The following is a 12,792-nucleotide window of genomic DNA, read 5'->3' on the forward strand; positions in this document are numbered from 1 at the left end:
AGAGTTGCACCACCAAGAACTTTGTCAAGGCTGACTTGAGCCTGGGGGGCAAGACATCATTTTAGAATGAGAAGAGTCATTTACCAATAAACATATATCCACAAGTAATTCTTTTCATATATTAAATGGAGTAGAGCATAGTCATCACAAACCTGGGATCTGGATCAGAAAGTCCAGGCTCTGGCACCAGTGTGAAAAACTGGGCTGACCTAAAGTTAGATTAGTTTCAGGAGCCTGCATGTCATAGACACTGGATCAACATCACTTATTACCAGTTAGTAACAGAGTTGCTCCAACCTCATGTAATTTCCAGAGTATTCCTTCCTATCTATTTGTCCGTCTCTGGATTTATTACTCCTATAACTTCACAGATGGCTGTTTCCTCTGTTATTATCTTCTCCTTGTACCCCAACAGGACTATGACTTGGAGGAAGTTGGAGGGTGGTGCGGAACTTTCCTTAACTAGTGACCTGCAGAGCCCAGGAGACGGAGAACCACGCTGGGTTAAGTCCCCGGTGGCACTGGTGGCTGTCCCAGGGGAACCCACCCGAGACCTCAACCCTCGCTGCTCCCTCAGCCACTGCTTACTCGTGATCAAACCCACGTTCTGTTTTCTCTCCCCAAGGGTGAGGTCACACCTCCTTCCAGCCTGACAGGAACAAGGAGCTGAAGGGAGATATCTGAGACCCTGCTGCTGCCACCATGAGCTCAGAAAACCTCGGAGACCGCTCAGGTAGGCAGCTGCCTCTTTTCTGGCCAGTTCCTACATGTGACCCAGAATTGAGGGTGGTTCCTCCAGGCAGAGTTAACCTACAGAGGAATTAAGAACCAAGAAGAGGATGGATAAGCATCCTGGAGCCCCTCAGGGGGGCCACGTGGAGTACCCCCAACGGGAGTGTGTCCACAGAGCCTCTTTCCCAGCCCTCTCCTTGTGGAGCCATTTGCTAGGTGCTCACTTCCTCCCCCACTGCCCTCTAGCAAGTGACTCAGAAGTGAGGCCAGGATAGCCCATGGTGAGGGGGACAGCAGAGAGAGTCCCCAAAGCCAAATGGGGCAGCAAGAGGAGGTCCCCCAGCATCCCTGGAGCTCCTCCTGCCCTCTCCCTTGGCCTGAGCCTCCTCCTGCTCCCAGACCCTGGGGCATCACCACAAACACCATTCCTTCAGCTCTCACCCTGCCACTTACCCAGCCGCTCTGCAAGAGTCAGCGGACAGTGAACTGGACCCCAGGCTCCCTTTGCCACCTCCCACCTGGAGGGGAGGGGTGACGGGGTTGTTCACAGGGTCACACCTGGCTCCACCCCTCCTCGAGCTGGTTGATCCCCTCCCCTGCCCATTCTGAGGGTCTCCAATTAGGATCCTCTCACATAGTAGTTACTCAATGGTAGATGGTCCTAAACCCTTTTTGAAAATTAGGTAACATATAAGTTCCATGTGAACAACACTGTACTTCTACTTCTGTACATGCTGCAGTGCGCTGCTGTAGTCTGTGCTTAGTTGCTCAATCGTTGTCGACTCTTTGCGACCCCCATGGACTGTGGCCCACCAGGCCCCTCTGTCCATGGGATTCTCCTGGGAAGAATACTTGAGTGGGTTGCCATGCTCTCCTCCAGCTGCAGCGCACTCACCACCAAAATTTAGTTGGAAAAATCCCTATGTCGCAGAATGAAGAATCACAGGAATTTAAATTAAGGAGGATTCAAAGTCATGTCCAAGAAGTGTCTGACACTTGACCTTGGGTTCCACCTCTGAGCTTTCTGCTCACTGGCCTTGGGTTGTCCCTTCTCCTGTCTGAGTCTCACTTTCTTCTTCTGTGAAATAATAATGCCTCCGTGTGTTCATGTACCAGGAAACACATCTTACATCGTGTCCAGCCCCTCCCATATGTATATATCCTAGTTGCCTATGTCTTACCTGCAGTTCCGTAACCTCTAGATCCCTGAAATCATACAGGGATCTTGGTCACTCATTTGAGCAGTGATCTTGCCCTGTACTGATCCGAGGTTAATTATTTTCATTACATTCTCTGTCCCATTTAGTGTGAATATTCTTTTGTTTCACTGCTAAAACATGGAAGCGTTCATTTACCGGGTGCTCCAGTCTCTGCTGGAAGTAGTAACTCACAAAACACACGTGCCCTGTACTCTTTCTCTCTGTGTGAGTGATGTGCTCATTTGTTCAGTCTTGTTCAATTCTTTGTGGCCTCATGGACTGTAGCCCACCAGCCTCTTCTGTTCTTGAGATTTTCCAGGCAAGGATACTGGGAGTGGGTTGCCATCTCCTATTCCAGGTGATCTTCCCAACCCAGGGATCGAACCCACGACTCCTGTGTTGCCGGCATTGGCAGGCGAATTCTTTACCACTGTACCACCTCAGAAGCCCTCGTTCTCTTTCTAAAAATTAAAATTGCAGATTCCTGAAGACATCTAAATCCCAGGATTAGATAATGACTCTGGAGGGTTGGAAGTCCAAGATCATCAAGGTAGAGGTGGTTTCTGGTGAGGCCTCTCCGCCTGCTTGCATCCTAACTGCCCTCTAACTGTGTCTTCATATGGCCATTCCTCAGGAGGAGGGGGCAGGAAGAAAGAGAATCTGGTGTCTTCTTTTCTAATAAAGACACAATCTTATTGGATTAGGGCCTCACATGACTTCATTTTACCTCAATTGCCTCTTTAAAGGCCCAATCTTCAAATATAGTCACTGGGGTTCAACCTTCAACATATGAATTGGAGGGTGAGGGTGGGAAAAGCAGTTCCGTCCATAACCCCCGGTGACTCTACCGACAGTGCCCAGGTGATCACTACTCAGGAAGATGAATTTTAACAATTTATACTAAATAACATTTTAAAAAAATTTTGCTCTAGAATTTGTTGCAGTTATCATAGTATGATGGCAAAAGCAGATCACTCTTAAGGCATAAACTTTGTTTGTTAATTTAAATAAAAATATATGATCCCTGTCACACATAGATACAATTTTCTGAAAGGTTGCTTCCATGAGCTGTGAGCAGATCTGGTATCCTTGGCCTCAAAGGAGAAGACTTCAATCTGGAGCCAGAGACAAGGCTGGATCACTCAGAGCTTTTTTGTAGTAGAGTTTTATTAAAATGTAAATGGGGTAGAGAAAGCTTCTAACATAGACTTCAGAAGGGGACAGAAAGAGTGCCCCCTTGCTAGTTTTTAGCAAGGCATTATATACCTGATAGCAAGCTGCTAATCGGATAACAGAAATGCCTCAGACAGAGAGTGTTGTACCAGGCTCCTCTCCCACAACATGCATTTTGAGATAGAATGGCACAAGGGGACTCACCTCTGGCCATGAAACAATTGACATGAACCTTGAAGAAAGGCAGATTTCCAAGCAAATGAATAGTTTCATTAACACAGCTTAAGAAGAACATTTCCATGAGAAATACACATTGGTTAGCTCAAGGTTTGAGAAAAAGTTAAGTTCAGGGGGCACCAGGTGTCGTCATGGCAACACAGGATTATAAGGAGCCTTTTAATCTCATGTAGATAAGGGGAAAAAAACGTCTGCCACTAGCAGTTTATTTCCTCCAGCCACTTGGGGACCCCTGTCTTTCCTCCCTGACTGTAATCCTTTATTTCTCCCCTTTTCATTTAGGAGAATATAGCAACTAGGGAAAAGGGCTGGCAATTCTGTTCAGACTGCTTCGAGCTGGCCAGGGACACAGACCTTAAATTGTTGAGGCAGCATGTTCTGCTTACCCTCATATGGACGATCTTTGATCCAGGGGGCCCCAAATAATAGTTGGAGAAGGCTGTGGCACTTGCCATTTGTAAATCAAAAGTCTTCATGTGGCTAGAAACAAGTTGAACCAATCAATGCATATATATTTGGAAACCAAGCACCTGATGTGCTAAGTCACTTCATCATGTGTGACTCTTTGCAGCCCTGTGTACTGTATGTAGCCCACCAGGCCCCTCTGTCCATGGGATTCTCCAGGCATGAATACTGCAGTGGGTTGCCATGCCCTTCTCCAGGGGATCTTCCTGACGCAGGGATCAAACCCACATCTCCTACATCTCCTGCACTGGCAGGCAGATTCTGTACCACCAGCGCCTCCTGGGAAGACCAACTATGCACCTGGTATCATATTATCCCAGAGATAAGGCTGATGTCCTCAGAAAGCACATGGATCATTGGTAGTCAATGATTAACCCAGAAAAAAGCATAAAACACTGGGGAATATTGGGAAACTAACAGATTTCTCTGGACATGGTTTATCTTGCCCTTCTGAGAGACCTGTAGATCTAGACGAGATTAGTTTAGAAAAGGGGTCTCATTGAATTCAGAGAATCGTCAGAGTCCAGTATAGTTCTGGGCTAATCAGAGACTAAAGAACCTTTGTAAAGAGAACTGGGCTTGGGAATCAAGCAGTCCTATTTTGAATTAGCATGTTTTAGTCAAAGGTATGGAATTAATGATAAGCATTGGTTAGGAATTTCTGTAATGTCCTCCAATGCCAAGTGACCACTAACATCCTATTTCCTACTATTCCTTGATGAGAGGTAGAAGGCATAAAGAATATTCCCAGCTGTAAAATAAACTGCACTCCAACGCCTATGAATCCTAAGATAAATATTTTTTTAAATAGAAGAAACTCACTGAATCAAACGATTGCTAAGCAGAGCAAATGCAGTGTACATAAAACTAAGGTAGGAAACCTTTTAATTACACAGGAAATCAATGGAAGGATTAGTGATTTAAGAAAAGGATCATTTTTCCTGTGGCCCCACTGCTGTGAATGATATCTTCATGAGCCTGGGCCACCTTCTGTAGTGAATACCGGGGACCTATTACTGGTCTCAACTAACTGATTCATTCTGGCTTGGAGAGCTGCTGCAAACTGCTGTAATTCCTCCTTGGAGGATGAAGGGAGAGCTACTCCTCTTATGCTATATTCCTTTGTCACGGATCCGGTGGGTTTATTTCAATAGGACCTCTGTGGCCAACAACTATTGCTCGTCCTTCATGTGACAAAAAATTTAAATCTTCACTAAGTTTGACATTAGCAAACATTTCAATAATCATATCAACTCTTTTTTCACCAACAGATTTCTTAGTTTTATCAATATTATTAGCTTCTTTGTGATTAAACACTTAGTGGGCTCCATTTTGCAAAACAATCTTTTGTCCTTCCTCAGTAGTAGCTGTGCCCAAAATCTTTAAGCCATAAGCTCTAACCATTTGGCATGCTGCTCTTCCAGCTCCTCCACCTGCCCCAGAACACTTTCTCCAGCTTTCACATGGACACTGGGGAGCAGACTCGATAGCAGTAAAACATGAGATGCTGATGGCAGCTTCTTGTTTAAAGTCCAGCTTTTTGGGGAAGTGTGTAAACAATGTGATGGGCTTCCAGAGTGAACTCGGTATAGCCCCCAGAGACCGTCCTGGTAGTGAATATCACCTTTCTTGAAAGATACATTCTCTCCAGCAGCTTCTACTATCCCAGCCACATCTCAGCTAGGAGTATAAGGTAGAAGTGGTTTTATACTGTGAGTGCCAGAGCGGATGTATGTGTCCACTGGGTTTACACCACATGCTTGGACTTTGTTGGAACCTGGTGGTCTTTCAGAATTGGTACAGCAACATCCAACTGGAGTTTCCACACTTGGGGTCCACCAAATTAAAAAACTCAAATAGCTCTCTTCAACTTCTGTCGCCATGGTGATCTAGATACCTGTTCTAGAGTGGATTGTCAAAATCTGTGAGCCCTCCCCCAGGTTACACAGGGTTAAAAAAAAAAAAAAAGCTACCCAATACCATTTATGATCCACCACAAAATCTTCTGCGCTTTCCCAGTGACTCAGACAGTAAAGAATCTGCCAGCAATGTGGGAGATCTGGATTTTATCCCTAGGTTGGGAAGATCCCCTGGAGGAGGTAATGGCTACTCACTCCGGTATTCTTGCTTGAAGAACCCCATGGACAGAGGAGCCTGGTGGGTTACGGCCCACGGGGTCACAAAGAGTCAAATAGGACTGAGCGACTAACACTTTCCCTTTTTCTCTTCACAAATTCTTCTAACCTCATTCTCTTTCCTTTCATCTAGATATTGAGATCTTTTTTGAGGATGTTGCTGAGTGTCTCTGGGACATACTGAGCAGAGAGGAACTGCTTCTCCTGCTGACTGAATTCCTGAAGAAAATTGAGGTTAATGCTGGTTTGTCCAGGTAACCTGTACAGGTGTATTGGTGTGTCAGGAAGGTCACCTACATCCCACAGCACCAGACTAGATTTTTGCTAGCAGGCACACCTCCTCCAAGCAGGACCCTATGGTGGGGGTTGAGGATGTTCCTTCTCAATATCTCATGAGGAATGTTTCCTCCATGTCATTTGCTGCCATTGAACAACCTCAGGTTGAGAAAAGATGAAACCTGCAAGGAAGGGTCAGGTTATGTGACCTTGGACAAATTACTGAGCTATTCTCTGCCTTAGCGTCATCATCTGTTCAGTTTTATTGTGAGGATACTGAGATCATGCATGCAACCATCTTCCCGTAATGACTGATACAGAGTAGGTACTCAATCAATATTAACATTTAAAAAGCTTGCTGGAAAGAATTTTCTTTCTGGTGATGAGAACCAAGCAGAATTTCCTTTGGGGCAAGTCAGAAAATCCTGACGCCTTCATTTGTATTACTCGGGCTTCTACCTAGATAAAGCCTTTCTAGTCCCCATCTTAGGAACTGTACCAACCCTGCAGGATCCTGCTGGCCCATAAAGCAGAGAGGCTGGAGAGGAACTGGGTGGAGCTGATGGGATCCTGGATCTAGCCCTGCCCAGCTCCTGGGTTCTGGGCTTATGTGTTAGAGTTTCAGATTTGCATGTGTCCAATGGGAATAGTAATTCAATCTGATGGACTATGGTGATGGCCTCAGAGTGAACTGCAGGGTCAGAGGTGGGGAACCAAGTGCAATCATCTCATCCGAAAGCCCAGGGAGGCCTGGATCAGGGTCAGACCCCAGGTCAGGGTGGAGCAGAAGGTCCAGGTTGGAGGACTAGTAGGCAGGCTTGGGCAGCAGAACCAGGACTAGAGTGAGGAGAGTGGGCCCTGAGGACACAGAACTGAAGGGGCTGTGACCCTGGCAGAGGTCCCGTGAGTGGGAGGGGGGACATTTCTTCCCTCCCTGATGGGATCCCCTCATGCTGGGCTAGAGGGCCCTGGGTGATCATGTCCTCCACACCCTGCTTGGGACCTGGCTTCTCCCTCCATCTGGGACCTTCTTCTAGTCTACGTGGAGCCACCCTGACAGTGGAAGGCCTTGTGGCTCAGTGAGCCCTCCAGGGTCACAGTGAGTGGCTGCAATTGTGTGTCATTTGGGGAATTCTGAGGAGCCTCACTCATCCCGACCAAAGAGGAAAAACACTTCCTCCACCAGCTGTGCAAGTGCTGGTCTCTTCCGGCTCAGCCATTCAGATGGGTGTTTCCTCAAGTCTCTTGAACCTTTAGAGGATCCACAAAGTTCCACATGACCTTGGGGAGCAGGATCATGAAGCTGTCACAAATTAACATGTAACACCTAAGAGGTCAGTGGTGCTGACTGCTGGGTCAGGAGTCAGTGAGGTGGGCTGGAGAGTCCAAGAGGAACCAGCAACACATCTCCTGATCTCCAGGCAGCTGGGGCAGTGGATGGACTCAGGGACCTGCTTCTGGGAAAGCCAAGGACACAAGCCTTAGAAGACAGCAGATGGCAGACTAAAGGACTGTTAAGGTGCCTTTAGTTCTGACTTGTTTTTTTTTTTTTTTTCTACAAATTCTAAGTCACAGAGACAGCCAATCTGCAAAGGATGAGGGCACAGTGCTCAGGACTATGCTTTCATTTGAACAAATGGCAAATTTAGGGGATCCCCCAAACCACCCTCAGGTTTGAGAATTCCCTATAGAGCAGACAGGACTCACTGAGACCCATCCTGATCCCAGTGTATTACAGGAAGCCTGTGGGGTTCCATCAGTCACAGGGCAGAGTCTGGGCGGATTTCACACCTGAAGCTTCGATTGTCCCCATGATGCGTTACTGTTCTGGAACTTGGTGTGTGGCAGGGCACACGGAACACTGCCTGCCAGGGACACTCACCCATTTTAAAAAAAAGTATCCTGACTTGTGGTCTCCAGCCCCTCCCTGAGATCAGACTAATGTCTTAGAGTCCAGCTCCTCCAGAGGCCCCATCACACGTCTCCTTGTCAGACTGAACAGTGGCCAAAAGGCCCAGGCAGACAAGGACACTTATATCAGCCAGAATATTCTAGGGGCTTAGGGACCACTTCCCAGTAGCCAAGGGCAAAGATCAGGTTGACCCCTCACTACACACTGAGGCCCTTGAATGCCGGCTTTCTGCTCTAATCCCACTTCTCTTTGTTTCTCTGTGGAGTTCCCACTCACCAACTCTTTTAAAGTGCTGGTGTTGCCCTATCTCTGAGACATCTCTACCAAATGTGGTTGTTTTTTTTTTTTGGCTGAGCTACATGGCTTGTGGGATCCTTGGTCCCTGACCAGGGACTGAGTCATGCCCGAGGCAGTGGGAGTGCAGAGTCATAACCTCTGGACCACCAGGGAATTCCATCAAATATCTCTCTTAAGTTATGAGTATCCTAAGGTGACTTTTTTTTTATCTGTTAGAGGATTGAAGAAGTATATGGAGCATCTACAAGGTATAAAACCTGTGTTTAATGTTGAAAGAGGAAATTTTACTTTTGTAAATTTCTTTTCTAATTGATTTATAGTACTATCTCTGTATTTATGCAGAATAGACATTTTTGAACCTATTTTACAGACAAGCGAACTGCCTTTCTAACCACTTGACCTTCATTGTTACAGGGAAGACATGAATGCACTACATGAATATCTGAATGAACTGAAAAGAGACTTGGCTGGGAAGGAGCAAGAAACGCTCCCAAAAGAGCAGCTGGATAGGAAGAGGTTTCTGAAGAAGTTTCCTCGGGTGACACAGCAGCTGGTGGAGCTCAAAAACAAGCTCCAGGAGCTTGCAGACAATGTTGACAAAGTCCACAGGGACTGTACCATCTCCAATGTGGTGACCCACAGCACCGGCACTTTATCTGGTGCCCTGACCATCCTTGGCCTGGTTCTGGCACCCGTGACAGCGGGGGCCAGTGTGGCACTCTCAGCCACTGGGATAGGGCTGGGAGCAGCGGCTGCTGTGACCGCTGTGTCCACCAGCATTGTGGAACATGTAAGTAGGTCATCAGCAGAAAACAAAGCCAGTCAATTGATGTCAATTGGCATCAAGAAATGGAAGGTGCTCCTAGAGGTACTCAAGAGCAACCCCCAAATTGTTGACACAACAGAGAAATTGGCAAAAGCCGAGAAACACCTTGAAATAAATATACATGCCATGGAGACAGGTGAAGCCAACCCTGACTCTGCAGTCAATACAAACATCTACCTGAGCCCTGGGAGAATCGCAGCCCCAGCCATCCAGCAGGTAGAGGCAGGTTTCAAAGGCACAGCTGTGGCAGTTACCAAAGGAGCCCGAATCGCGGGGGCAGCCACTGCAGGGCTCTTCCTCCTGATGGATGTGGGCTTCCTGGTGAAGGAGTCAATGCACCTGCATGACGGTGCAAAGGCAGCATCAGCTGAAAACCTGCGGCAGCGGGCCAGGGAGCTGGAGAGGAAGCTGGAGGAGCTCACCCAGATCTACAAGTGTCTGCAAGAGGACCCAACTCCACCACCCCCAGAGCAGTGAGGGTCCAGGGACACATTCAGGGCCAAGGTGCAGAGGCACATTGTCAGGGAAAAAAGGAGAGTGAGACAAACTTGTTGGAGCTGAGATTTAGGAAACTGGTGTTTCTGCAGCTGAGCACAGGAGGGGAAGGGTGAATGCAGGTGATAGATGGGGAGAGAGAAGGAGCCTGGATTAAGGGAGGAAGGGGGACTAGAGAATGGGCGGGGGCCGAGGGAGAAACCTCTTGTTTTTTTCACACTGTGAACTTTCTATTTGTATTGAGGAATAGTCGATTAACAGTGCTGTGATAGTTTCAGGTGAACAGTGAAGGGACTCAGCCATACACATACATGTATCCATTCTCCCCCTAACTCCCTTCCCTTCAGAAACCACTTACTTTGAACTAAAGACGACACTGGGTGCAGAATACAGGGAGAGGCAGGGGAACTAGCAACGAGACACAGAAAGACAAAAGGGCTGAAAATGGGGGATAGTCAGAGAGGCAGCATCATTGGGATCCAGGGGAAGTAGCAGGAGCAGCTCTATCGCCCTTGCCGGGGTCTGATGCCCCAGCAAGTAGAGTCTCCCCCTGGTGGTGGCCTCTAGCCCGACTTCTCCAACAACTCGTCTTTGATCCCAGCATTTTATCTTAATTAGGCTGTGAGTTCTTTTGTTTGCTTGTTTCTTTAATTGAAGTAGAGTTGATTCACAATATTCTGTTAGTTCAGGTGAACATCGAAGTGATTCAGTTATACATAATTTATGTATATATCTATATTCTTTTCATTTTTTTAATTACAGATTATTATAAGATACTATTATTCCCTGTGGTATACATAAAGTCCTTGTTTTTTAATCCATTTTATGTATGGTAGTGTGCATCTGTTAATCCCACACTCCTAGTTTACCCCTCTCTCTCTTTAGTAACAACAAGTTATGTTTTCTATGACTATGAGTGGTTTGTTCATAAGTTCATTTGGACTCTTTTTTTTGAGCCATGCCAAGCAGTTTGTGGGATCTCAGATGCCCGACGTGGGATAAACGTGGCCATAGCAGCAAAACCACTAAATGTGAACCACTAGAGCACCAGGGAACGACCTAGACTATTTCTTAGATTCTCCATATAGGTGATATTATGTATCTGTCTTTTCTGCCAGACTTACTTCACTTAGTATGATCACCTCTAGATCCATACATGTTACTACAAAAGGCATTGTTTCATTCTTTTTATGGCTGAGTCATATTCCATTGTTTGTATGTACCACATTGTCTTTATCCCTTCATCTGTTGACGGACATTTAGGTTGCTTCCATGTCTTGGCTGTTGTAAATAGTGCTGCTATGAACATGGGGTGCATGTATCTTTTTGAATTGGAACTTTTTCTTTTCCAAATATATGCCCTGAAGTGGGGTTGCTGGATCACCTGATAGCTTGATTTTTAGTTTTTAAGGAACTTCTTTACTGTTTTCCATAATGGCTACACCAAATTATATTCCCAGCAACAGTGTAGGGGGCTTGCCTTTTCTCCACATCATCTCCAATATTGATTGTCTGTAGACTTTGACTTGATGGCCCTTCTGATTGGTAGGGGGTGATCTCTTATTGTAGTTTAGATTAGCATACACAGAGGATGAGATGGTTGGATGGCATCACTGACTCAATGGAGATGAGTTTGAGTGGACTCCGGGAGTTGGTGATGGACAGGGAGGCCTGGCGTGCTGTGGTCCATGGGGTCTTGAAGAGTCGGACACGACTGAGCGCCTGAACTGAACTGAATGAATAATTAGCAGTGTTCAGCCTCTTTGCATATGCTGGCTAGCCATCTGTATATCTTCTTTGAAGAACGGTCTATGTAGAACTTCAGGCAGTGGCTTCTTGGTGACAGTGGTGGTGATGATGGTGGCGGCAGCAGTGGTGATGACAACTCAGTGGATGGAGCATCTGACAAGTATCCAGGTGCCCTTTGAGTTCAGGTGCACCGAGAGACCAGTGAAGTTCCCATGAAATTCCCAGTGTTGTGTAGGAACAGAGATTGATTTGGGAAAAACAGAAAGAAAGATGAAGCAGAAGACATCATCAGGTCAAGGAACTATGCGGTGTGTCAAGGAGATCAACCAGCCTGGGGTCAACAGACAAGGCCTCTCTGACCCTCAATTTCCTCCTCAGTTGGGGATGAAGCAGAATAAGGTATTTAGGACCATCTGCCTCTCTCTACATTGTGTTCTACAGACTTTAGTCCAATAAATATGAATTGATTGATTGAGGCTCCTTGCATTGATTGATGAGCTCAGCTGCCTGACCTCCTTCCCCATGAGACTGTCTCCCAGGGTCTCAGGAAGCACGTCCTCCATGGCTCCTCTGCCTGCCCGCTGGGCTCCCATAAAGTTGTTTCCCTCAGACCCTGGAGCCCCGCAGGCCCCATGGGACACCAGGAGGAGCCCATGTCATCTGACTTGGGCTGAACACGGGGATGCCCCTCCTCCAGCCCCGGGGACAAGGAAGGACACGGGTCACCCGAGGGTAATTGAGAGCAGAGGGCTTGTGTGCAGGTGTGAGGAGGGGGGTCAGCCGTAAACAGAGGGGCAGAGAGAGAGCACACGCCTCACCCAGGCTGCCTTCACGTTTCACCAGGACTCCTGTAGGAACTTCCAGAACGGTCTTCCTGTGTTTACCTTGGGGCACTGCCCTGCCTCACCTGTCTATTCCCCACATGGGGCTAGAATGACTCTTAAGAATATTGATCTTAGCCATACCTGCTTCCCCTCCTCCACAGCTGCCTATGACTCTGAGCACAGACGCTCAAAGCCTCGCTGCAGCCTAGCCTGCTGGAGCCTGTGGTCCCCCCTAGGGCAGAGCTGGATGCCAGGCTCACTCCATCCCCAGGAGCAGGACTGAGTGGCTTGGGAAAGTGGGCAGGAAGGAGGGAAGTTCCATCCAAGGCCATGTTCTGACCTGGCCACCCATCTGGGATTGCACCTGCCTGGACCTTCTGAGGAGCCTTCATGAGATGCCTCAGGATCCTCCTCTCCAGGGAGGAGAGGGGAGCATCTGGGTGTGGCTCTCACCTCCAAGGGCCTGCTCCAC

The 12,792-nt window shown here is 47.4% G+C and overlaps 1 protein-coding gene and 1 pseudogene across 1 annotated transcript; one reads left to right on the forward strand and one right to left on the reverse strand.

The window, feature by feature from the left end:
- The first annotated feature begins 702 nt into the window (after positions 1–702).
- On the forward strand, positions 703–10,321 carry LOC105002809 (apolipoprotein L3-like). The gene is made up of 3 exons (XM_010859633.1): positions 703–733; positions 6,075–6,195; positions 8,841–10,321. Exons 1-3 carry the CDS (start codon positions 703–705, stop codon positions 9,727–9,729), a joined length of 1,041 nt encoding a protein of 346 aa, XP_010857935.1. The 3' UTR covers positions 9,730–10,321.
- LOC105002812 lies at positions 4,719–5,689 on the reverse strand (annotated as a pseudogene).
- Positions 10,322–12,792: the final 2,471 nt, after the last annotated feature.

Source organism: Bison bison, unplaced genomic scaffold (assembly GCF_000754665.1).
Source record: "Bison bison bison isolate TAMUID 2011002044 unplaced genomic scaffold, Bison_UMD1.0 scf7180017864457, whole genome shotgun sequence".
Lineage (NCBI taxonomy): Eukaryota > Metazoa > Chordata > Mammalia > Artiodactyla > Bovidae > Bison > Bison bison.

Excerpts from the sequence above, each read along its gene's own strand:
- LOC105002809 (XM_010859633.1), top strand. The coding sequence starts at position 703 with ATGAGCTCAGAAAACCTCGGAGACCGCTCAG. Across the intron at positions 734-6,074 it reads AAACCTCGGAGACCGCTCAG|ATATTGAGATCTTTTTTGAG; the intron begins GTAGGCAGCTGC and ends CCTTTCATCTAG. Across the intron at positions 6,196-8,840 it reads GTTAATGCTGGTTTGTCCAG|GGAAGACATGAATGCACTAC; the intron begins GTAACCTGTACA and ends TCATTGTTACAG.